We start from the raw sequence: 26,277 nt of genomic DNA on the forward strand, positions 1-26,277 counted from the left end.
GCCACTTCCTTATAGGAAGAAGGTCGCTCGTATGGGTCAGTTCAGATAGGTCCAAACTGTTCTTTTTTTTTTTTTTTTTTTTTTTTTAAACTTCTTAACACATTGTTTCTGGAGATGGATCACTGACACCCAGGCCAAGTGGTGCAGAAATGGCAGCTTTTGTCTGTGCTGACAAAGTCTACTCAGTTGAAGACTGATCATATAGCTTTACTTTTAGCACTGCAGTACCGTCGTGTCTGATACAATTATTTTGTGTGTGTGTTTTGAGTTAAGTGCCTCTGGGTTACTATGTTGTGAGCTTCCTTCAGGACATGTAGGAGAAACAAAGCCAATCTGTGGGAGTTTTTTATGTCTGTGAAAGCTGAAAGAATATTGCCTTCTGGGAAGAGCGAAATCTCCCTCTGCCTTTCCTCTAATGGGTCTTGGAAGAGAGCATACCCAGAATAGAGACAAGTCTGTTAGAATGTTCATAATATCTCAGCTTCATTTACTTCCCTGCCCTGCACTCCCCACTGCTTCATTCTACTATTTTGTTTTCAGTTAAGCAGAATCCTTTCTGCTGCTTTTCTCTTTTTTACACTCTTCTTTCTTAGCAATCAATAGCCTGTCTTCTCAGGTAAAAAGCAATCATTGTGTAGAGCCCATCTATTCTTGGACCTGTTTGCTGTCTGGAAAGCAGTTGATCTGTCAGAAACTTTTATTTACTTTTAAGAAAAATCAATCATTTCTGAAAGTTTTCAGTACAAAGGAGTTGCTGGATATCGACTAGTATGAAATAGCTTGTTAAGGACCATTGTACTGGGTCTGGCTGGGATGTTAACTTTCCCTGCAGCAGCCCATACAGTGCTGCGCTCTGCACTTGTAGCTAGAACAGCCGTGGTATCACAGCAGTGTTGTGTCTGCTGCTGAGCAGTGCTGGCACAGCATCAGGACTCTCTCTGACCCTCCTAGGGGGTGGACAAAAAAGTGAGAAAGAAACATCAGCAGGGCAGCTGACCTAAACCAACCAAAGGGATATTCCATACCATATGAAGTCACACTCAGCAATAAAAAGTGGAAAAAGGAAGAAGAGGGGAGGGGTGGGCTCTCGTTGCGAAAACATCTGTCCTCCTCCTGAACACAAGCTATGTGCATTGAGGCCCTGCTTCAAGGACGTGGTCAAGCATTGCTCATTTGTGGGAAGTAGAGAGTAATTTCTTTCCTCTGCACTTCCACATAGCCTCTACATGTTTTGTTTTGTTATTCCCTTTTCCCCTTTCCCTTTTTTCCCTCTAGTTGAATTGTTTAATTAATAATAATATTTCCTTAATATTTTTTTCCCTTTAATTAAATGATCCTTATCTCAACCCATGAGATGTTCTTTCCTTTACTTCTTCCCCTCCTCATCTGAGGAGGGGGAGTGAGAGAGCGGTTGTGGTGTTCAGCTACTTAGCACGGTAAAACCACCACAACCATCCATTAAATTAGGTATAGTGCAAGACAGCTGACCAGCATGCATCTGTAGAAAAAGAAAGAAAGAAAATATTGATCAAGGCTGTACATAAAATTGCTGCTAAATACAGATTAGAACTCTGACTATGGAATGGAGATAAAAGTATAAATATAATGTCTGGTGAAGCAGTTAGCTAGCAAGTGTGTTGCAAAACATTAGAATGCAGTGTTGTTTTATGACTATTGCAGTAAAGACCATTGCAAAAACTATTTTTTCAGCTCTCTATAGTTGCTTCTGTAACTTCTTAAGCCAATCCTCTTATTTTAGTTTTGATTTAAAGCTTTAATTTATTGTTGACTGAGACTGATTCTCTTCAAATTTCCTCTGAGTTCTCTTATGTTCCATGTGAAGACTTGCTTGCTGTACTTGATGCTAGATTACAACACAATTTGAATTTCTTTGATCTGTACAATACGTGTTGGTGTAGATAACACCTTCAGTCTTGCGGTTTAACTATATTTTTTCCTTTGTCTTTCTGCTTCCTGTGGTGTGAGAAACAATGGGAAAGGGAACTTAGTGGCATGGTAAGTTGGTGAACTAGTACTTCACCATTAAAGATCTAATTCTAGGATTCAAATGGAATTGAATCTAAACATCTGTTTTCTTAATCTATATTGAAAAGAGATGCTTTTGCAGCTTTGAATGTTGCAGGTGAACAGTTTGAAATACAGGAAAACATATGTGTTTAGATAGTCTTTGGTTTATGCTGGTCTTTTCATTCTGAGTATAGAACCACCATGAACTTCATAAGAATGCTGTTGAGTGTTTGTGAATGCAATTGAGAGTTATGGCTAATCATAGTTTGTTCCTTGGCAGGACTATTTTCATTTGCATCATTTTTTTCCTGGGTTGCAATTAAAACTTTTTTATTTTGTGCCTCTCTGTCTTATCCATTTAGAATGTAAACTATTGAAGAGAGATTGTAGGATTTTTAAACCTAGAAGGGCTGTGATTTCAGTTGTGGGTGAAAATAGCAGACTGTGCACACTGACTAAGGCTTCATATTTTATTTCTGTATTTCATATGCACTCACATGCATACATAAATATGCGGGCTTGTGTATGTGTATGCATACATATATATATTATTACAAAAGAACAACTAATGTGACAATATCCTGCTTTCTCAAGTTACTTAGGAGTGTATATACGCTATTATCTTTTTTTGTCACTATAAGACTGATCTGTAATTTAGACTTGTTTTAAAGAGATCTGTTAATGGAGAAAATACTGATTTGTCAATGGATTTTTTCTTTATTTGTTTTAGCAGGCATATCCATTTTGGTGTTGTACCTCTGCTTGGATTTATACTCTGTATTTTGCATACAGTATCCATTTTAAGACTACTTGTTCTTATGAATATGAAGTCTTACCTTTTTTACTTTTAGCTCCTTACTGTCTCTGTTTCTTTACTGTAGTCTGATTTTCTTTTGACTTCCTTTCAGTTTATTGTGTTCAGGTAAGTAATTATTTTAGGTGTTTTAATAGAATTCCTGGTCTGACTGCACTACGCTTCCGGGTAAAATTTTAGAAAGGAACTTTGGGTTAAAGTGGAATGCCATGGTCTTCTCACTTAAAATGCCTGTGTTTTTTTTAATAGTGTATTCCCTTTTGGCCTGAAAGTGATGCCAACAAACTGCTTGTTAGAGTTGAAAATTCGGATCTGCCTCCAAAGAAGATAAATTTTGATAAGCAAGAAAATTGTCTCTTACTGCATTTGGACAACAAGGTAAATGACCATTGGAAATAAGATAAAACAGCATAAATAAGTTCTCCGTTACCATTCTCCAATTTTTTTTTTTTTTTGCCTTTACACTCAATCAAATATTTCATAACCTTAGCTGAGGAAAAGGCTATATATGTGCAAGTATATTATTCTCATTCTCACACTGTCCTGTCTATATAAGGATATGTACATGTTTCATTTTAAACACTTTCTGAAGAAGCAGACTGTTGAAGCTGTAAGGATGATTTTTTTTTTCCCAGTGTTTTCCAGCTAAGGCTGAGAATTTACATTAACTGTGAAGTGACACTGCTACTTTGAAAAGAAACTTTGACACCACTAAATTTACCTCTATGCTGCAAATAGTCTCATCTAGCAGCAGTTCTGAAATACTTGAGTGTTTTTAATAGTAGAATATTTTGAGAGACATTACTGGGTATGAGTGGTTCAATGAAGATTCCTCTACTGCCAGCCTAGATTTTGAGAGTATAGAACTCCTCTTTTTTTTGTAATTTTGCAAAATTCTTGTTACTGAATGCAATGTTTGTTTCCTAATAACAGTGTGATTTGGAAATTTTTTTACAAGCATGTTAGAACTGGTTGTTTGTTTCACTGTTTGGTGGTTTCATCCTATTAAAGTTTCAGGAATATTTGAATTACATTTGCTTTATTAGAAATTAATTCTGCTGTTATTTATTTTATAATTTTTTACATCTGATAGCTTGGAGGAATTATAGTGGATGTTAACCTGACTGAACATTCTACAGTGATCACCTTTTCTAATTACCATGATGGTGCAGCACCATTTCTGTTGATAAACCATACTGAAGAAGAAATTATTGAGTATGGACAAAGGTATGCAAGAAGGGTTTTTGTGTGGATATCTACAATGAGACACGACAGTTATTTCATGTATTGTAATGATGTCTGCTTAGCAGCAGGTAAGCAATAGGGAGGTGATCCCCCCTCTCTGCTCAGCCCTGGTGAGTCCACAGCTGGAGTGTTGTGTCCAGTTCTGGGCTCCCTGGTACAAGAGGGACACGGAGCCATTGGATCGAGTTCAGAGGAGGGCTAAGATGATTAGAGGGCTGGAGCACCTGTCGTACAAGGACAGGCTGAGACAGCTGGGCCTGTTTAGCCTGGAAAAGAGAAGACAGAGGGGACACCTCATAGATACCTGAGAGGAGCATGTCAAGAGGATGGAGCCAGTCTCTTTTCAGTTCTGCCCAGTGAGAGGACAAGAGGCAATGGGCACAAATTGAAGCACAGGAGGTTCCAGCTGAATATGAGAGGGCTCTTCTTTACTGTGAGGGTGACACTGGCACAGGTTGCCCAGATTGATTGTGGAGTCTCCTTCTCTGGAGGTAGTCTAAACGCACCTGGATGCCATCCTGCGCAATGAGCTCTAGGTGATCCTGCTCAGCAGGGAGGGCTGGACTAGGTGATCTTCAGAGGTCCCTTCCAACCCTGTCCATCCTGTGATTCTGTAATAGTAACTACAGTTACAGTGTATCTGAAGTGGGGATAAAAATGTAGGCTGGACTGTTGTTATGCACACAGCTTGTGTTACTGTCGAAATTATGCTTTTAAGCCTTTCAGGTCAATTGTATACATTTACAAAATGCCTGAATTACATACAGAATTAACAAAATACACACATCAGCATCTTAGGTATATTTAATAATGAGAAGAAATTAGAGTGCCATGTAAAACAGTATTGAAATGATGCTCTGTAGAATACTCTCATCTCCCTCCACAGGAACATGTTTTTGCAATTGTATCAGCAGTCTATGAAATTGTAGAGCAGAGTAGTTCAGTATCCAATACTTCCTTTTCATTTCAACTATATAAGCTGAAATAGTGGAGGAGAAAAGCCTATTTCTTAAAATTGAATGTCTAATTTAGTCAGAACACTGTTGTTCTATAAACTGAATAGGATTAGTAGTTAACAGAGTGGTAAAGCCAGTCACCTGATTATAGAAACAAAGAAATTATTTTGTGAGCTAAAGAAGCATGGGTCTAATTTTATAAAAATATTGTGTCCTTGCGTCCCTTTTGGGGCAAAGGATCTGCTTGGCTATTCTGGAACTATGCGTGTGCTGACTGGGTAGAATAAGTAATAGATGAGCTGGAGAAGTAGTTAGATTTGAAACTTCTCCAAGTTTAGTTGAGATTTAGCAGAAATAATATTTTTTTTCCACATAAAGCATCTTTCAAGGCATATTACAGAGTGATACCAAGCATTCTACTTGTGTGGAATGACTTAGTGCTCACAGTAAATTATGTTGATCAGCACTGTGCTGCACAACCTGAGTGCAGCTGTACTGCTTCTGTTCTCAAGATGAAATGTCTTCATAATGCTTTGCTACTGTATGCTACTGTATGCTTGTAGTGCATGGTAGAAACATTATTATTTTGCAGTGCAAAATGTAAGCAGTATTACAGTGCTCTTGGACTGTATCCTTTTAAAAGCCAAACGTACTCTTTCAGCCAGTCAGACCAGTGTTGATAAAATATATTTATTTCAAAAGTGGAAGAGCTGCTACTCAAATACAAAGATTGCAGCTGTATGCTGCTCCTTTTTATATGAGGAGTAAAGTCAAGTGTTTGCTTCATTTTTTATTTTTTTTATCTGTAAGGATTAGTCATTTTTATTTTGTCTGGATTTTGTTCATCCCAATGTAAATTTACTACATAAATATTGTAATGAACTATATATGACAATGGGCAAGCTCCTTCCAGAGCTGTAGTAGAAAAGTCTTCCTGTTTTAACTGTGCAAGGGTAATAGTGTTTAAAATCTGTTTGCCTGAAAATACCCACTGTATCCAGATACTAAATACTAAACCTTTTTCCCTTCAGCAAATTGTGTAGAGGAAAGCTTTCCTAAACAGTGGACTTTAAATGCTTAATTTTTTATATCTTGTAGAATATTAATGTACGACAACGCAAACCTCGAATTTTCTATAAGCTCTGCTTTCTGTTTTTTCTGTACTTAATGTTTCCATATTAATCACAAGTGGTGAAGAAAATGATTTTTTGAAATCTACTGGGTATAATTTATTTCTGAAGTATAAATATTTGTTTTGAAGTTTAAATAACACTTTTATTATTGCGCTGAGGATGGTTTTTTTTGCATGTTTTTATACCCTTAATGCTGTTTTCAGTTTTCATTTTCATTACTTAAAAAATAATACAGGTGTTCTTGGTTGTTTAATGGATATGTTGGAATGCAAATGTCATCGATGCAAAATGTTTATTTACATTTTAATACTTCATTCTAGCTCCCTCAGTCAATTGGAAGGCTGTCTTCAGCCAAATAAGGCAGTGTTGTACACTTGGGCAGACCCAGCAGGATCTAGAAAATTGACATGGAAGTGTGGAAAAATAACTGAGGAAATCACCCCAAAGGAAGTATGTCTATTATGTAGATCTCCTTTAAATTTTATTTATTTTCCTATTCTGTATCCACTGTTACAGGTTGTTTACTTTTTTTTTTTTTTTTTTTTTCACTACTTTGTTAATAAATCTAGGCATTATTTTGATACAAGGAATGTACAGAGCAGATTCACTCAAATCACAATAAAGGTGGATGTTCTGTAGCTTCATATGCAAAAGCCAGGGATGTTAGTCTGAATAGTGATGTGTATTCTGGCTGTACTTTATGTGCGGTTTTTATTACCTTCACATAGAATTAGTTGGAAAAGGAAGAACTGTAGTATTCTTGAGAATTTATATACATGATTAGAAGAATAGCTAAGTTTGCATAATAGCATGTTTAGCCAGTACTGGCAGTACAGGAAAGATTTTCACCTTCAGAACTTTGTCTTGTTGTAGACCTAATTCAATTCTGGGATAACTGATGCAGGAGGAACCTCATTTGATTGAATCAAGACTGGTGGTTTGCCTTTCAAATTGCATCTCCTACCACATTTTTGTCTACTCTCAGGGAAATAGTTCAACAGTAAAAAATGAGGTACTTTAAGAGAATTGTTAGCAGAATGTGCTGACTTGTGCAGCCATGACTTAGTGATTTTCAGATCACTAACCATGGAAGCTAATATGCTTCTGCCATAACTGCTACATAATGAAATTACTTGCTCTTGTTTTACTTTAAAAGGAAACTCCTAAATATTTTGTTTGGTGTTAGTCACTTTCTTAATAAGATTTGATTCTTTCACTGAAGCAAAGGTATATTAAAGGTTCTAGATGGTGCTGGTGTTTTTTTCCTGCAAGTTCTGTAAGTCTTATCTGTGATAGAGAGCTAAGTTAAGTAGTTGAGCTGTTTATGGTGTGGTTTTGCTCACAAAGCAGCACGGGATCATTTGAGAGAAGGGAAGTGATAGTATCCTTCTGGCTGTAGCTTTTTGTCCAATCCACGCAGATGATGATGCCTGTCAGAACTTTCTGTGAGTTAATACAGCACACAAAAATGACAGAAAAAGTAGGGTGCTGTGATTTATTTATTTTTTCCTGATCATGTTCAGTGAAGGATCTGGTGAACACCCAGAGGTGTCTGGTGTATGGCACAGTGGAGAACTTCCCTTTGTGGTACTTCATCTCAGTAAAAAATTGAGATAGTATATATTAAAAGGTGTCTTGTACTAAACCTGTGTATAAGTTACCAAAACAGCCTCATTTAGTTTCAAAAGTAGGGAAATATTTTAGAATGGTGTGTTTTCATGTCATTATTGCTATAATAAAGAAGGTAACGTGCAGTGTCTAGGCAACCACTGTGATTTTTCTGAAAGTACATCAGATAAAAATAGAGGTGTTTTTCAGGTGCTGTTTTTAAAACATTAATGGATTTCAATGGATGGGAGAGTGATATGGATTTTTGCCATTTAGTTAACTTATGGCAGGGAGAAAATAAAACAACACACAACAACAAAACAGCTGTGTTTTTGTCTGTAATTGAGATTAGCATACATATGAAATTCCATATACAATAAGTACAATAAGGAATCACATAGGTGATGTTCGGGCACTGAACAGTAACAGCACTGTGTTTGCTGTAGCTTATGCTAGTAAGTGGTGTTTTCAGTTCAAAAGTGTGTGTAGGGGGGAGAGGTTGAAAGAGTGCTGTAAAACTTCATAATTAAAAAATTTGTTATTTTCCTATACACTTTAAAATGGCCTCCTATTTCAGTTCATGTTATTAAGACTTTTACATTTTCTTGTAGCAGGTAGAATGGAGAATATAGTTGTAACAATTTTTCCTCTCTTGTTTGTAGGACAAAATGGAAGTACTCAGCCTGGACTGTAGAAAAGTGGTCTACTTAGCATCATTTTTTGAAGGTTTGCAGCGTATTGTCCTAATCACTGAAGATAAGAATGTTTTTAAACTGGCATATGAAAGTATAAAGGCAGAACTAGCAGAACAAGAAATCATTCTGTCTTTACAAGATGTCGGAATTTCATTGGTTAACAATTATACAAAGCAGGAGGTGTCCTACATTGGAATTACAAGGTAACTTATGTAGCATGCAACTATATAAAATGTTTAACTTAAGGTATTCTTACTAACTGAATTTCATTTTGGAGTAGAATCAAAGAGAGAACAAAAATATCCATAAGAGTATTTAGAACTGGATTTTCATGTTTTGCTGTTGTAATGGGAAGTGGTTTCATTGTGTTTTATATTAATGCAAATGCTTTCTCTATATGTGGGTGGATGTATGTATTTTTGCAACATAAGCATAACTGTATAGCAAGGTTCCCAATACATTGAACAGAGTTGTTTCCTGTCTACAGTTTGGGGAGTGCTAACAGAGATTTAAGGAGTAGTATTTGAGGATAGTTTGTCAGTGGATTTTTCTATCTTCAGATAGAATCAGCAACATTTCTGTTTTCTATTTTGAAAATTCTGGTGCAGCAGTAGCAGCTTGTAATTCTTACTAGCTTTGACTGAGAAATTATCTTTTAGCCCTTAGGTACTTTCCCACTTCTTTTCCATGAAGCTGGCACTCCTTATTAATCTTAGACAGCAGGGGAACACTCAGTTCTCTAAGATTGATCCCTCCAATATTTCTACCTTCTTTCTGCTTTTTTGCCACCATAACCTCTAATTCTGCCATTCTGTGTGATTCTGTGTTCAAGGAAAGGTTGGGCGTAGTGCGTGGGGACATGATTTAGTGGGTGGCATTGGTAGCAGGGTGATGGTTGGACCAGATGATCTTGGAGGTCTTTTCCAACCTTAATGTAACTCTGTGTTACATTAATCAGAGGCTAGAGCCTGAGCTGGAAAAGGTCATGTGGAACATGTGGAACAAGGTAGATTGGGCTGCCATTTGCTAGGTTCTGCATTTTTGCTACCTACCCTCACCCATAAAAGTGGCCTAAAATAGGGGGGGACTCCATCAGGGAGTGTAGCCATGGAGCAAGGAATCATGGCTTTGAACAAATGGAGGGGAGATTTAGATTAGATGTGACGTGGGGAAGAAATTATTCACTCGGAGCACAGGCGCACATGGGAATTAGGTTTGAAGATGCACCTTGCTTCTCGCCTTTTTCATAAAGAACAAAATTACCTAAAAACCAGTGTTAAAATAAACCCAGGGCACAGGATAGGAGGTGCAGGGCAGTCCCTGTGGCCGAGGGGCAGCCTTTCTTTCTGGCAAGCCAAATGGCCCGGGGGAGCCAGCCCCACAAAAGGGGCCCTTAGCCCCCCCCAACCTCCTCCTTCCTCCCTGAGGGCATCTTCCAGACCGCTCCCAACACAGCCGCCCCAATCTGGCCACGCAGGGGCCACTGCATCACAGAGGCTTGCTGAGGTCAAGTGGCCACCACTGCCATGCCTTTGCTGTGGGCCCTAAAAAAAAGCCCCCCGTGTCGCTGGCCCCCCACTCGCTGATCTTCTAGGCCCTCTGAGAGCCAGCATCCACGGCAGAAAGAAGACCAGAAGCAGCAAGGTGAGAGGCAGCCCTCGTTGGTGTGCAGGGACAGCGATGCAGTCCCAGCAAGCACCAACAAGGAAAGCAGCTGAGGAGAAGGAGAAGCGTCATGGGCAGAGGCAGAGCACCAGCGGCACGACAGACACCAGTGCCCGAGGGAGCTCTGGCGCGCAGCCCACAGACACCCGTAAGCGGTACCATCAGCACCGCAGTGATGTGGGGAACAGGCCAGCTCCTCAAGCACACAGCAACAGGGGGCCTGGGCCTTCCCATAGCCGCAAGAGTGGCATGGGGCAAAGGCAGGACCATCAGCCAGACAGACGCGGGGAGCACAGGCATGCCTACCACACCAAGCAAAGTGCAGGACCCAGCCAGGGCCAAAACCAGACAGCAGCGTTGGACCCACACATGAAAATCAACCCGACAGTGGCATGGGACCAAGGCGTGGAACTGGACGACCCCCTGGTTCAGCCCCCTGGCCTGAGAACATGCTGGATGGAAGGCATCCTGTTTGGGCAGTCCCGGGCAAGGACTGGCTTATCCTTCTGCCCAACACTGTGGAGCCCATGGAGGTGGATGCACCAGAAGACGTGGAGGAACCGATGGAAGTGGATCTACCTCAGCCAGAACAGACCTGGGACTCCCACAGCATGTCTTTGCTCTCTGCTCTCCAGGCGCACAAAGAGCGTCGCAGGAGTGCCCGGCCAGCCCCCTACTCGTTGTCGCACAGGCTCCATCGCAAGCATTAGCTTGGAGCCCCCAAACACCACGGACATGCCTCAGGCTTACCTGCAAGATGTGCCGGCAATAAACCGCTCTGTTGCTGATTGTCAGGGGTTGCGTGAGTGCTTCTTTCCCATTCCCCAGCCCTTGTGCCAGAGGTGGCATCCCTTCTGTACAGAGCCTCGAGGAAGAGCACAAGAGAGGAGCCAGCTTCCTTCGGGCTGCTGCGCTGGGGTGACAGCAGGAGTCCCCGAGGGCCACCATGCACCTCTAGCATTTGTGAAACTAGACTGAGGGGTGAAAATAGGAGTGTGTAAGGTTCAAGGAGGTTCGAGACCACCTGATGAATCTAAACAACAGGGACAGGTCCGTGGGACCTGTTGACATGAATCCCAGGATGCGAGGGGAACTGGCTGATGTAGTTGCCAACTACAACTCTCCATCCTAGTTGAAAAGTCCTGGCAGTCAGGCGATGTCCCTGGTGAGTGCAAAAAGGGAAACATCACGCCCCTTTTTGAAAGTGTGGTCGTTTAGAAAGCAGAGGAACTCCTACTCAGACTGGGAAGGGAGAAGAAGACGAGATAGGCTACTCCAAAGTGGCTGGGCCATCAGAGGAACAGGAGGACAAAGAGGAAGATATCATAAGGGCATCAAGAACTACCCAAAGCCTATACCAGTGTGAGCCTAACTGGGAATGGTTAAGTAAGTAATGGTTAAGGAATGAGAGCTTAGGAATGCCACCCAGAAGTCTGTTCTGACGCAGGAGAGTTATGAGTGGCAGGCAGTGTGGGAGGATATGGGCAGGCATCTAGAGTTGTGGACGCTTCCAGTGCTTTGGAAGCTCACCCCTGAAGAGGTGCAAAATCCTAGCAAAATGGCAGAATGAAAGGCTTGGAAAAGGTGTGTCATCACCCTGGCAATTCCAGAGAGAGACAAATCACTGCAACGTGCTGGGGCTTGGCCCAATGCAATTGCTCACCACCTGCTGACTGATGCCCAGCCTGTCCCCGAGCAGCCGGTACCCCTGCCGTCCCCCAGCCTGCCACCCCAGCCTGCCACCCCCCATTACTTGTCCAGCATGACACCAGATGATACAGAATACCCTTTTGGCTGGTCGGGGTCAGCTGTCCTGCTTCTGTCCCCTCCCAGCTCCTGCTGCACTCCATCTGGCAGGACAGCGCGAGAAGCTGAAAAGTCCTTGCTTCACGGTAAGCACTGCTCTGCAACCAGTCAAAGAGCAGTGTTATCAACATTACTCTCATCCTAAATCAAAAGCACAGCACCCTACCAGATACTAGGAGGAAAATTAGCTCTATCCTAGCCAGAAGCAGGACACACCACAGCACACGGTACGGAATATCCCTTTGGCCAGTTGGGGTCACCTGTTCTGCTTCTGTCCCCTCCCAAGTCCTCCCTCCTGCACGCCCAGCCTCCTCACCGGCAGGGCAGTGTGAGAAGCTGACAAGTTCTTCACCCAGTGTAAGCACTGCTCTGCAACAATTCAAACTAATAGGAGACATTTCTCCTCAGAAAGAGTGGTCAGGCATTGGAACGCGTTGCACAGGAAAGTGGTGGCCTCACCGTCCCTGGGGGTGTTGAGTGCTGACTGGAGTGCTGCAATGACTGGCTGTAGGCTCTTCAGAAGGGACAGGCAGCACAGAACGCGTGATGCTGTGGCTCTCTATATAGGAGAGTGTTTTGGTGTTGTGGAACTTGAGACTGGGAATGATAAGGTTGAGTCCCTATGGGTTAGGATCAGCGGGGTGGCCAACAAGGCAAGCATCCTGGTGGGGGTCTGTTACAGACTGCCAAAGCAGGATGAGGAGACAGATGAGGAGGAGTTCTACAGGCAGCTGGCAGAGATTGCAAAATCACCAGCAGCTGTTCTCATGGGGGACTTCACCTTCCCAGACATATCCTGGAAATACAATACAGCTCAGAGGAAGCAGTCTAGGAGGTTTCTGGAGAGCGTGGAAGGTGGTTTCCTGACGCAGCTGGTTAGTGAGCATACCAGGGGAGGTGCCCCGCTAGACCTTCAGTTCAGAAACAGAGAAGGACTGGTGGGAGATGTGGTGTTTGGGAGCTGTCTTGGGCAGAGTGACCACGAAATGGTAGAGTTCTCTAATCTTGGCGAAGTCAGGAGGGGGACCAGTAAAACCGCTGTCTTGGACTTCTGGAGGGCAGACTTTGAGCTGTTCAGGACACTGGTTGGCAGAGTCCCTTGGGAGGCAGTTCTGAAGGGCAGAGGAGTCCAGGAAGGCTGGGCCCTCCTCAAGAAGGAAATCTTAATGGCTCAGGAGCACATGCCCAAAGAGAAGCCGGCATGGAAGAAGACCAGCCTGGCTGAACAGAGTTGTGACTAGAGCTTGGGAATAAAAAGAGAGTTTATGACCTTTGGAAAAGGGGGGCGGGCCACTCAGGTGGACTAGAAGGATGTTGTAAGGCTGTGTGGGTACAAAATTAGAAAGGCTAAAGTTCATCTGGAGCTCAATCTGGCAACTGCTGTAAAGATAACTGAAAATGTTTTTATAAATGCAGAAACATGAAAAGGGGGACTAAGGAGAATCTCCATCCTTTACTGGACGCGGGGGGAAACTTAGTGACAAGAGATGAAGAAAATGCTGAGGTGCTTAACGCCTTCTTTGCCTCAGTCGTGAGCAGCAAGACCAGTTTTCCTCTGGATATCCAGTACCCTGAGCTGGTGGAAGGGGAGCAGAATGTGGCCTTCATAATCCACGAGGAAATGGCTGCTGACCTGGTACAGCACTTAGATGTATGCAAGTCGATGGGGCCGGATGGGATCCACCCAAGGGTGCTGAGAGAAGTGGCCGAAGAGCTGGCCAAGCTGCTTTCCATCATCTATCGGCAGCCCTGGCTATTGGGGAAGGTCCCAGTCGACTGGCGGCTAGCAAACGTGACGCCCATCTACAAGAAGGGCCGGAGGGTAGACCTGGGAAACTATAGGCCTGTTAGTTTGACCTCAGTGCCAGGGAAGCTCATGGAGCAGATTATCTTGAGTGTCATCACACGGCACTTGCAGGGGAACCAGGCGATCAGGCCCAGTCAGCATGGGTTTATGAAGGGCAGGTCGTGCTTGATGAACCTGATCTCCTTCTACGACAAAGTTGTGCGCTTAGCAGATGAAGGAAAGGCTGTGGATGTGGTCTACCTTGACTTCAGTAAAGCTTTTGACACCAATTCCAACATCATTCTCCTCAAGAAACTGGGTCCTCATGGCTTGGACTGGCATATGCTTCGTTGGGTTAAACATTTGCTGGGTAGCCGGGCCCAAAGAGTCGTGATGAGTGGAGTTAAATCCAGCTGGAGGGTGGTCACTAGTGGAGTCCCCCAGGGCTCAGTACTAGGACCAATCCTCTTTAACATCTTTATTGATGATCTGGACGAGGGGATCAAGTGCACCCTCAGTAAGTTTGTAGATGACACCAAGTTAGGTGCCTGCATCAATCTGCTCAAGGGTAGGAAGGCTCTGCAGGAGGATCTGGATAGGCTGGAGCAATAGGCTGAGGCCAACTGTATGAAGTTCAACAAGGCCAAGTGCCGGGTCCTGCACGTGGGGCACAACAACCCCAAGCAGCGCTACGGGCTGGGAGATGAGTGGTTAGAAAGCTGCCTGGCAGAGAAGGACCTGGGAGTATTGGTTGACAGTCGGCTGAATAGGAGCCAGCAGTGTGCTCAGGTGGCCAAGAAGGCCAACAGCTTCCTGGCTTGTAGAAGAAGCAGGACTAGGGAAGTGGTTGTCCCCCTGTCCCCCTCTGGTGAGGCCACACCTCAAGTACTGTGTTCAGCTTTGGGCCCCTCGCTACAAGAAGGACATGGAGGTGCTCGAGCAAGTCCAGAGAAGGGCTATGAAGCTGCTGAGGGGTCTGGAGAACAAGTCTTACGAGGAGCGGCTGAGGGAGCTGGGCTTGTTCAGCCTGGAGAAGAGGAGGCTCACGGGGGCCTTATCACTCTATACATGTACATTAAAGGAGGCTGTAGCGAGGTGGGAGTTGGTCTATTCTCCCATGTGCCCAGTGATAAGATGAGGGGGAATGGGTTAAAATTGTGCCAGGGGAGTTTTAGGTTGGGTATTAGGAAGAACTTCTTTTCTGAAAGGGTTGTTAGGCATTGGAATAGGCTGCCCAAGGAAGTGGTTGTGTCACCATCCCTGGAGGTCTTTCAAAGACGCTTAAATGTAGAGCTTAGTGATATAGTTTATCGGTGGACTTGTTAGTGTTAGGTCAGAGGTTGGAGTAGGTGACCTTGGAGGTCTCTTCCAATCTAGATGATTCTGTGATTATAGACTTGAAGGCTGTAATACCTTTGCTTTGCTACTGTATCATTTCAGAGGGGAGCAGAAAAGAAACTTTACAATACTTAGGAAATATGGTCTATGATGTGTTCATACAGGGGCTTTTTAGATTGCTAAAGGGGTACTGGTATATATCACTGCTATACTCCACCCACTTTTGTATGTTCATATCTGTGAGGTTGCTCGACGGAGGATTTTATTTTTCCTTTAAATTCTTTGTACTTCAGTGCAAAACAAGCAGAAACTTAATGTATGTATATACTTCACATATTCACCTCTGCCATTCACTAAGAAAATTCAAGTTCTTGCCCTCACTTGAGAAACAGTGCTCTGATAACTATCTAGACAGTGGAAATCAAGTGGCAGCTAAATGCCCAGATTCAAAATAGGGATTTCTTTTGGGAAGTGGTCATCCATAGTCAGGAGTCTAGCCATGCTTATAGATGGTACTGATCTGTTATTAATCAAAGGAGGTTTCAAGCTCCTGAAGCCAGTTTCTGAAGATGACAGTTTAATCCTTTGTTACAGCGAAAAAAAACCACTGTCATTCAGAATGTTGCTGTTTTATCTTCTGTAAAAATAGTGCAAGAGGCAGTTTGTATCTAACATGATGCAGAAACAAGTTTTACCATGTAAGAAATGGGATCACAGTGCATTTGGAAAAAGAAAAAGATAACAAAAACAAACAAACAAAAAAAATCCCATAGCTGTTTCAAATCAGTACTCTATCTTATAGCTGTTGTGTATAAATGTCCTCTAGCTCACATTTATTTTTTAAGTGGTCCTGCCATTGATGTATCTGAATACAGACACAGATGTTCCTAAAAGGAATTGGATTAGGGAGCTATGTATTTTGTGTAGTAACTTGTGGAAAGAAGGATTATTCTCCACTTGTCTGATAGTTGTTGGGTTGTGCCCTATATCACACATTCTATTTGATTGTAAGGTGAAATCAGACATAAGAGCTTCTCACAGAAGCAGTAGAACTAAGCAGAAAAAATGCCAGAGCCCTTTAAAGATAATGGATAACTTTAGTCTTTCATTAATAATAAAAGAAGGAAAGAATAGAAAAGAATGATTCTGGGATACCATAAACAAACAAACAAAAAACAACAAACAAATCCTACAACACCATAAAATCAGTAGAGGAAACACATAAACTGAAACATTGTCTAGTAATTTAGGCAGATCAAGTGAAGAAACAATCAAATATAAGAAGCAGTTCAAGCAACAATTTCTGTTGACTTGAAAAAATCAATTTCTACTGAATCAACCATGCCAAAATATATGCAGGAATATATGCAGAAGCCCACAATGAGTCTGTAGAATAACAGATGGAGTACTATTGAAACTGAGTTTCTTGACAAAGTGTCCTTAGTTGCCTGTCTTTGTTAAACTGGGGAGTTAAAATAACTTGCTGTTATATTTCCTTATTTCTTCAGTACAGAGAAGGAAGTGGGTGCTTTGGGTCATTTTTATTTACCACACTAGTGCTTTATGATGTGTTTTCTCATTCTATAGTTACTACATATTAAAAGCTATGCTAAGGCATGCAAAACTTGTTTTGAACTTGCTAACTCTTTTCTCTTGGTCCATTCTTTTGTTTTCAAAGTTCTGATGTGGTATGGGAGACAAAACCTGAGAAGAAATCAAGATGGAGACCAATGAGTGTTAAGCAAACTGATAAATTAGAACAAGAATTTAAAGATTACAGTGAGCTAACTCCTTCAGAAAATAAGATTATTGAGTTGGAATCCAATGTCTTGGTAATACTAATCATTCTCTAAATCTGTTGTTTATAGGTGTATACAGGAAAAAGACCATGTATCCATTTTTGCCATTTGTGAAAAACTTCCAGTAAAAATTGAGATGATTGATTTACCCAGCTCATTTGAAATCCCATCTTTATCTTTGCCTGGAAAAAAAATCTGTGTCTAGAAATAGAAATCCATAAGTATTTGACAGCTTGCTGTAGACCTGTTTTTGTTAGCCTCTAACTTTGAAATTGAACTGTAACATTTTTACAGGTCATGGAACTAAATATGCACAAAGATACAATAAGGAAATTCTGCATTTTTTTCATCTGTTATAACTGGAAGGAGGGCAGAATGTTAGATGATAGAGTGTTTGTCATAACACAAAACCTTGTATTTTCCCTCATTGTGATATACCACAGTGAGACAAAATTCAGCTGTGTCATTCAATCACATAAATACGAAAAACATTCCAGAAATAATTCTGGAAAGTAAGAGCATGTTATGCTCTGAATGCTGCTATTCTTGTCTGTAGATAAATTCAAGATACTCATTAGAAATGTGTTGTAGTTAAATTAACATAGTATAGGTAAATAAGCTGCAAAACTTTTACTGTTAAGTTTTTATTACAATGTTAACGGGAAATGTAAATTTTAAAGTAGATTATAACAACCATGTAGCATAACAACTTTTCTTTAATACAAACAACTTTACTTTTAACAATAGGTGTGTTTAACTCCTAATGGATGTAACATGAAAATTCAACAACCCAATGAGATTCCTATTAGACGGAATTACCTGCCAGCTTTGAAAGTAGAGTACAGTTCATCAGCACATCAGAAGTCTTTCAGAATTCAAGTTTACAGGATACAGGTGAGTCTTGTCAGAGAACAGTGAATTATTCATTAAGAAAAAGTGCCTTTTAAGGAAACCTGGATTTATTTTCAGATTAGTTTGGATTTTTCATGTTTTGAATTTAATTGTACTTAGTGGCTTTAGCATCAGTGCTTCTCAGTCTTTGAAAAGAAATACTGCTTAAATGCTTCTTAAAAAAAATACCATAGTCACCTATGACTGTTGAGGAAAATATTACTGTTCATATTCTATGCTTTTTCCTGCTAAAAATCAGGTATAATTTTCTATGTTCAGCAAATTACATGTTCAAGTTTTTAAAAACAAATCCTTTGTAACAATTTTGTGGACCACTTGTAACCACCAACTGGGAGAAGCTTTTCTAGACTATTTGGATTGGATAGTTTCATTTTGAAAACAGAGATATTGTGAACCATAGTAGTTGCTTTTTTCCTGCTTTTGAATTGGTGGAATGCTACAGGAAATGCTCATAAATCTTGTGTTTTTCCTACTTGTGAAACATTTAACTACTGAAAAGCTAACATGCCACACCTTGTCCTGTCCTTACCCCTATTAGATACAAAACCAGATTCCTGGAGCCATATTTCCCTTTGTGTTCTATCCTATTAAACCTCCAAAGTCCATCACCTTGGATTCAGGTTTGTTGTTCTAGCTTAACATAATCTTTACTAATAAAATTACAAGATAGCTTGCTTTTAATGAAGTGAACCTTACCACTTTTATCAGATGAAGACCATTCATGCTTACTGACTACGTAGAACACAGTTACTAATTCTAGAGACAGGGAGGTAATTTGGTAATTTTCTCTACAAAGAAGATACAGAGAAAACCATCTAAATAGCAATTAGAATAAACAAACAAAAACAACAACAAAACATTTTATCCATTGCTTTCATACCTTTTAAGCACATCTTTCTGACACCCCAGTTCATTGCTCTTGGAGATAATAATGTTAAATTTATTTTGATCTTAAAATGGGCTTTTAGCAGTTGGATTCAGACCACAACTAACACTGAGAGCTGACCATCTTAGGAGGGGAGTTCCATGATGAAAATAAGAAAAGTTCAAAACTTTGCTAGACTTGATGATTGTGAATCTGTTGCATGATTTTTGTATTACTTGTGTTTGAAGTTCAGAAACAATGAGGATTCTAATAATCACTTTTCATCTTCAGTGGCCAAAATTTTCCCTACTGCCTAAAATAAGTTGTTCATAGTAATCATGCTGTTTAAAAAGCATGTTTTTTTATTTGCTTGCATACAATACGTGACTAGTGACTTACCTGAATAAGAAAAGAAACACGTTAATGCCAGTCTGAACTCAAAATTGCTATGCAATGCACCATCTCCTTAGATGGCAAAGTGTATTTTGTGTGTTTGGTTTGTAACCTTCCAGCTTCTCCATGGAATGGAGCACAGACCTCAAAGTCAGTATACAATGTGGGGAACTACAGTCTTCCGTTAACTTACTTAGGGCAAAGTCACTTGGAAGATCAGCGTAATGTCAAGATAGATTTTGAGTTGAAATACAAGAATTTGAAATACAAAGAATACTGCCAGTGGTTTTGTACAGAAGCTATTAAAATGACAGGTTTTTATCCTGAATATGATCAATTTTAAGCTAGAGTTCATAAAGCTGAAGATTATTTTTTTTAGTTTATATTTTTGTATTGGTCTTTGAAGATTTTTTTCCAAGACTAGGGAAATTGCATGTCTAAGATTATATCACAATTAAATTTACATTTAGATGGTAGATTTTCAGAGATAACTGAAATAGGATTTTGGTATTCCATTTCACCCTTGTCTTTGTATTCCTTCCTGTTCCTGCTCTTTTCAGTGATTTATTTGTTTGCCAGTCACATCCATTATATAATCCTACTCCATAGGATTGAAAAAATCCTGAACACATATGACATTTTCATATTAAAAACATAATGGTATGTCTATCATGGAAAGATCTGTGCTGATCTGTTTTTATTTTACAACTTCATAGCACCAAAACCATTTACCGATGTCAGTATTGTTATGAGAACTGCAGGACATTCACAAATATCTCATATTAAGTAAGTATTTTGACATGTTCCATCTTTTTGCCATTGATTATGTTTAAACAAGCTTTAAAAATTAATTAGGGGCAAACATAACGCAAGATAATTTTGCCAAATCATACTGGTAAAGATAAGTGCTCTTCAGAAAGAGAGGTGTAAACTCAGCCCTCTTTATTAACCACATAACTGCAGAGTAATCAAGAATTTTCGATTCTTCTAATGAAGATTTTTAGTCTTTTCCTTATTTGGTAAAAACAAACAAAAAAAAAACTCTACACTTAACAGTGCTATCTACAGTGCTAAATGCTGCTAATTTATTGAAATTATTCAGGATACAGAAAATGCATTTATCTTAGAGCACTGTAGGAAACCTTTTGACCAATAATGACAAATTCCTTAAAAAAATCTTAAGTTCATAAGTAAGTGATAGAAATACCCTGGATGATTACGTTTTGTAGTTCACCTCATTTCGTAAAGTATTACACCTGTTTTTTTTTGAACAGTTCAATAATATTTCTTTGATTTATGTGTAGGTACTTCAAGGTCCTGATTCAAGAGATGGATCTCAGATTAGATCTTGGTTTCCTCTATGCACTGGTTGAATTCTTTACACAGACGGATGTACCAAATGGCCAACAGGTAGAAAACTTCCGTTTGAAGATTAATAGATTTTTAATCTCTAATTATTCAACTTGTATTTTAAAACAGAATCAACAGGAAAAAATATACAAAACACAAAATCTTGATGTTCTATGTCCATGGTACTGGTTAAGTGTCGTGCCTGGGACTAATATGAAGATGTGATGTTTTCAAGAGTTACTGTTTCCTGAGGCAAATAGTAGTCTTTTCTTTATCTTCGTGTTGCATGCTATGTAAATAAGGCTTTAACACCCTCTGAAAATAATAAATGTAGTAATGATGTATGTAGAGTATTGGGTCTTACTAATGCCTGGGAGATTAGTTCATTAAGGACCCAGCACAGGAGAGAAGTTAAAATAACAATCCTCTTTTCATTAATCCATTTTATTTTGAAAAACAGTATATGAAAATACTGGCTAGGAAATCAGTAAAACTTATCTGCTCATGAGAGCAAGAGAATGTAAGAGAAATAGAGAGACAGGTTGTTCAAAAAACTGAAAGTGTCTTCAGCAATTTTATGCAAGATTGTTAAGTTGCTAGATAATGCAGTTGACGTGTTTCCACTGAGTCGAAAGGAGAGGGCAGTGGGAGAGAGCTAAATTGTTACAGAGGGAGAACACAAGGAGTTCATACTGAAGAATCGTAGAAAAAACAGATAAAGTATGAAGCATAAGGTGGTTTCCTTGGAGATTAATGAGGAAAACCTAAGATACAACCAATAAGCAACAGAGGAGGCAGAATGTCACAGACTTGCCAAAGAAAACAAACCAAAAAAAAAAGTATATAAAGCAGATGATATGTGTTGAGCAAGCATTTCCTGTTAAGAATATTGAAATTTGCATGTCAGTACAATGTATGTAATAATAAATGATTTAGTAAAAAGTGTGATGGTTATTCTCTGTATTTCTAAAAAATATATATGCTGAATATAAATTATAAGGAGGTGGGAAATCAGTTTCTGGAATAACATTTCAAGCAAGATAGCAAACTTGTTAGAATTTAGAAAGCTAATGTCAGGGAAAAAATCTTGTAAGACTTACCTCTTACCTGCTATTAGTTGTGGTTTGGTAGATATTTTCATCTAAGTAAAGTTGCCACTCTTACATGGTATAATGTGCTAAAATGTCCTAACCTTCCCAACTTCAAGTGTGTGGATTTCTCTATTTTGATCTTTAAATGAAGATGAGTTTGGAGTTATCAGGTACTGGTTGATTCTTCCCAGTCATGCTGTCTTTCCTGTGGCCTTCCTTTGAAACCCGTGGGGTTCTTTTGCCACATCAGGGTTCTAATGACACCACAGTTTTGGGAAGACTTACAAAATATATTATTTGCTTATTTACTTAGGAAATCTTTTGTTTGTATCTCGATGTGACTGAATTTTTTAAGTGAAATGTTAACTTTGAGTAGGAGCCTCTCTGGTGAGAGGCATTTTAAATCTAAATCAAGACCTAAACATGCATTAGTATTCAGCACTTTTACTGTTTAGCTTGTTAAAGTAGCAAAGTGTTAGCTGGCTTACTGTTCTGGAGGGACATACCACAATTTTTTTGGTTAGAACTTTATTTTGCAGGTTAAATCTTTTATGAATATTACTTGAGAATTTTGTATTTTAAAATCTTACTCTTTTTTATTTGGCCAGTTTTTCAAAAAATATTGCTAAAGAAACGTGTCTTTTGAAGGAGAAAAGCAGAAAGGCTAGATGGAGGTCATCTGAGAATATGTACATGTCTAGTTTCTTTGTAACAGAGAATTATCTCTAGTCTAGATTTTTGTAGTTTAAAAACCTACTTGCTGTATGATCAAAAGGGTATATATGTGTGCCTTTGTCACAGAGTAGATAAAATTTGTCCCAAAGTTCACTTCAAAATATTTGGTATTTGAACTTCCATTTTTTTTCCTAGAAAATAGGTGGGTTTGGGATTCTTTTTATACCTATATTTCCTTTTCTTCATACAAACAAAGACAGCAAAAACTAATTAAAATTCCTCTGAAATGTCAAGTCTAGTTAGAAAACTAGGATCAGGAGAGGAAAGTGCTATCAGTCAATATATTGCATCTCAATGGCTCATGTTAGATTAACAAGTTTAATATGCTCTAAATTTGAAAGTAATATGTTTTTTGAAAATGCATTCACAGCTAGAACTTTTCAAAAAGGATGTGGAGTCTCTTCAAGAAGAATTGATGAGTGTGTCATCAATGGATACATCACAAATCAGCTTGTACGAGTACTTCCATATCTCTTCAATTAAGGTATACCTTTTTCATAGTACTGTCTTTGCTTGCTCTCCTACTGAAGGATTTTTATCTCCCGTAGAATAGTAGATACTGGAAAGTTAGAAAATGTAGAGATAATTAAAAATAAAATAAAAATGTCCTGAAAAAAATGCTTTTACTGTCACTGCTAATTTATCTGGGCTTTACCTTATGGAAACACTTCCTAAATATTAAAGACTTCAGTATTTCCTTCCTATCCACAACCTTCTTCACAAACAGGAATTCTTTTTTGTTAATTATTGTTTCAAAATGCTGTAGCTCTTAAGTCCACACAGCACATAGTGGATTAGGGAACAATACCATTTCTGAAAAAGAAAAACTAACAAAACACAACAATGTACAATCACTTTTACTGTGCAGTGATGTTTTCTTCTTTATCATTACTAACCCATGAAGAGCAGTTTTGTATTTTGACTCCAGTAAGGTTGTCTTTTGGCCATTTCCCTGTTCCCATAAATATTCAGGCACAGCTATTGAACAGTGTATACATACTTAACATGGAAAGCCTGTTTGCCTGTATCTCTCATACATTTTTTGCTTATGGGTCTTGTTTTTTGCTTATTGTTTAGCTGACTTTGTTCAAATTGTAAGCACTTTGTAGGCCTTGCAAGAATTCGTATTAAGACATTTTCCCCTCCATCCCATGGGAAATAGATCAAAGAAAGGTTTGAGTTTTGTCTTTTTACACTACTGGGTGGGATGTTAGAAATGTTGTGCTATTAAAACAGATAATTCTAGGTAATACTGGGCTAGCCATGTAAACAATGTAGCCTAACTCATTCCACATATATTTAGTAGCTGCTTCAGTGCATCTTCATTTTGGAGCTATGTGTCCAATTGATTTAACACAAAAACCGCTTAGGACTTCACAAAGTATAATATTGTTTATGTTTTGAGATAACAAATGAAAAGAGCTTACTTCTGAATTTTGCAAGAAAAATTACATGGAAGAGAGAGGATATAATGGGCTTCAGGTTTTAATAAAAACTAGTTTTTAATAGTTATGAAGTCACAATAAAGTTGTGAATTGTGACAATGATTCTGCAAGACAAGAGCTACCTATAATAGAAGCGAGCTATAGTTAACTGTTATGCCATAAATTTAATGAATGGCATGTGGCATTGTCCTCAGAATCAGGAACAGGCATAAACTCTTTTCATCTGATTTTGAAAGGTACAGTTGGCACTATAGAGCCCTAGCAGCAAATTTCCTGAACGTTTTTTCTGTTTTTACAAGTGTCACCTTAATTTCTGTGAAACAAATATTTTGATTACTTCAGGTTTGCACTATTTTTTGTTGTATATACTTTTCAGTTCTTGTTTATTACCTGTAAAATTTGCATAATTATTTGTCTTCAGTGATTTGTTTCTCATTCCTGCTTGGGCACAATGCTTTGTTATCATTTTTACTTTGTTATCATTTTGCTTTGATACTGTGTATTAGTTAGAGAAACAAAACGCTTTGGAAACAAGCTAATAAATTATAGCTAAAAGATTCTGGAGACCTCATCTGAAAATATGGGTAAGCAATTTAGAGTTCCTGTTTTCTTAAAGGTATTTAAGTTATTCAATTTGACTTTAAATTTCAGTGTTTTTTTAAAACCCTAAATGGTATTTTCTATATTCTATATTCTCTGTTATATTCTCTGTTATGAAGTCAATATGATTTCAGTCAAGATTTGAAATGCCATATCTCAATGTAGATCATATAAAAGATATGCCATATCTCATATAGATAATAAAAAAGATTATAAAGCTAAAAATATGATGCTTTTAATAAAAGCAGTCAAGTTTTTTCCCGGTCTTGTTTTTTATCCTTTAGTTACACTTAAGCTTTTCACTCAGTACGGGTGGTGAAGATAGTAACAAAGAAGAAAGAAAGAACGAATTGATACCACTTCAATCCTTGAATCTCCTTCTGAAGAGTATAGGTGCGACCCTCACAGATGTACAAGATGTCGTCTTTAAGTAGGTTAAAAATACAATTGTAATGACTGCTTCCAACAAACAATTCAATATTGCCAATGATAGATTTTATTTCAGTCTAAATAATACGGATATTTTGTTTGATTTTTAGGTTGGCATTCTTTGAACTCAATTATCACTTCTGTACTACACAACAGCTCCAATCAGCAGTACTAAGGCATTATTCAAAACAGGTTGGAACAAATAAATTTCAGTATTTCAGTAAGCTTACGTTTTCAAAGTGGTACTGTAGGGTGCTTTCGTTTTATGAAAATCAATAAAATTACTTTCAGCCTTCCATGTTTTTTACACAGGTTAAACATATATGAAACATAAAAACTTGTTTCTCATACATGCAATTCTGCTGCCTTTATTTTGGGGGCAAGTAACTGCAATATTTCTAAATTACAACTACAGGAAGAGTGGTGTGAGTAACAAAACAACTTACAGTAATGGATACTGGAAGCAAACACAATGCAGCTCTGATGTACTTTTAATTTTTTATAGTCATAATCAACTAAGTTCTCTCAGCACGCAGAAACAGACCAAATTTTGTTCAATAACTGTATAAAGTGAGAGAAGTCTGGGTGATGTGTATGCTTTGTAGAAACTTAAGAGACTTAATCTCAGTTATTTATGAAGTACTTGGAAGCACTAGTTTGATTAAATATGATTTTCTCTCTGTATGATCATTCTTAATAAAACTATATGTACTTTTTACAAATGCTGAATTTTTCATATTAAACTCATCTTTCTTACTGTTTATTTTGAGTGAACTATACTGCCTTAATGGCTTTAGTGTGATTTGAAACATTTTTACTGAATAACTCTTTTTATTTTAGGCTATTAAGCAGATGTATGTGCTTATTCTTGGCCTTGATGTCTTGGGTAATCCATTTGGATTCATAAGAGACTTATCTGAAGGAGTAGAAGCATTCTTCTATGAACCTTATCAGGTAAAAACCTCTGCTGGCTTATTATGAAATGTTGCAAAAATGATTAGATATGAATTACATTGTAAATTTGTATAAATTAATAACTTCCTTAGGTTTAAATTTATATTTAGAATTGAAAATTCAAAGTGAAAGTGACAGGAAAAGTTCCTGGAGAACTCAAGTGACATACAATTTCACTTAATTCATGATTGACTGGTCCTTAAAAATTTTTCGCTAGAATAAGTCTGCTTGAATGATTTTGCCTTAAAATAATCAGACTTCCATGAATGAATTAGTGTATTAGAGTAGCCTTTCTTTCTTATGTGGGAGCTCTAATGGGCAATCTCACACTTTCACACTCACTCTCCTGCTCTCTTTAAGTATATATAAGTTCCAACAAAAACATAATATTTAAAAAATATGTAATATGTACTATTTGAAACTTAATGTAAATGCGTCTTTTTTCCTTTCCCCCCCCTCAGGGAGCCATCCAGGGTCCTGAAGAATTTGTAGAAGGAATGGCACTAGGACTAAAAGCTCTAGTAGGGGGAGCTGTTGGTAGGTTTCAGAATAATCATAGTAGTATACTTATTAATAAGCAATATAGGTGAGTATTTGTAAATTGCATTGACGTTTTTCTTAGATTATTTT

At 38.7% G+C, this 26,277-nt stretch overlaps 1 protein-coding gene across 1 annotated transcript in view; it reads left to right on the forward strand.

Moving 5' to 3' along the window:
- Positions 1 to 26,277, forward strand: part of VPS13A (vacuolar protein sorting 13 homolog A) — a 135,732-nt gene that overhangs the window by 88,415 nt on the left and 21,040 nt on the right. The window contains exons 52-65 of the mRNA XM_035309915.1: positions 3,092 to 3,220; positions 3,936 to 4,069; positions 6,497 to 6,626; positions 8,447 to 8,682; positions 16,753 to 16,906; positions 17,621 to 17,767; positions 18,324 to 18,405; positions 19,760 to 19,829; positions 20,348 to 20,453; positions 22,590 to 22,703; positions 24,549 to 24,694; positions 24,804 to 24,885; positions 25,534 to 25,647; positions 26,109 to 26,184. Coding sequence (XP_035165806.1) covers positions 3,092 to 3,220; positions 3,936 to 4,069; positions 6,497 to 6,626; positions 8,447 to 8,682; positions 16,753 to 16,906; positions 17,621 to 17,767; positions 18,324 to 18,405; positions 19,760 to 19,829; positions 20,348 to 20,453; positions 22,590 to 22,703; positions 24,549 to 24,694; positions 24,804 to 24,885; positions 25,534 to 25,647; positions 26,109 to 26,184 — 1,720 coding nt within the window. The remainder of the gene's footprint in view (positions 1 to 3,091; positions 3,221 to 3,935; positions 4,070 to 6,496; positions 6,627 to 8,446; positions 8,683 to 16,752; positions 16,907 to 17,620; positions 17,768 to 18,323; positions 18,406 to 19,759; positions 19,830 to 20,347; positions 20,454 to 22,589; positions 22,704 to 24,548; positions 24,695 to 24,803; positions 24,886 to 25,533; positions 25,648 to 26,108; positions 26,185 to 26,277) is intronic.

Source organism: Oxyura jamaicensis, chromosome Z (assembly GCF_011077185.1).
Source record: "Oxyura jamaicensis isolate SHBP4307 breed ruddy duck chromosome Z, BPBGC_Ojam_1.0, whole genome shotgun sequence".
Lineage (NCBI taxonomy): Eukaryota > Metazoa > Chordata > Aves > Anseriformes > Anatidae > Oxyura > Oxyura jamaicensis.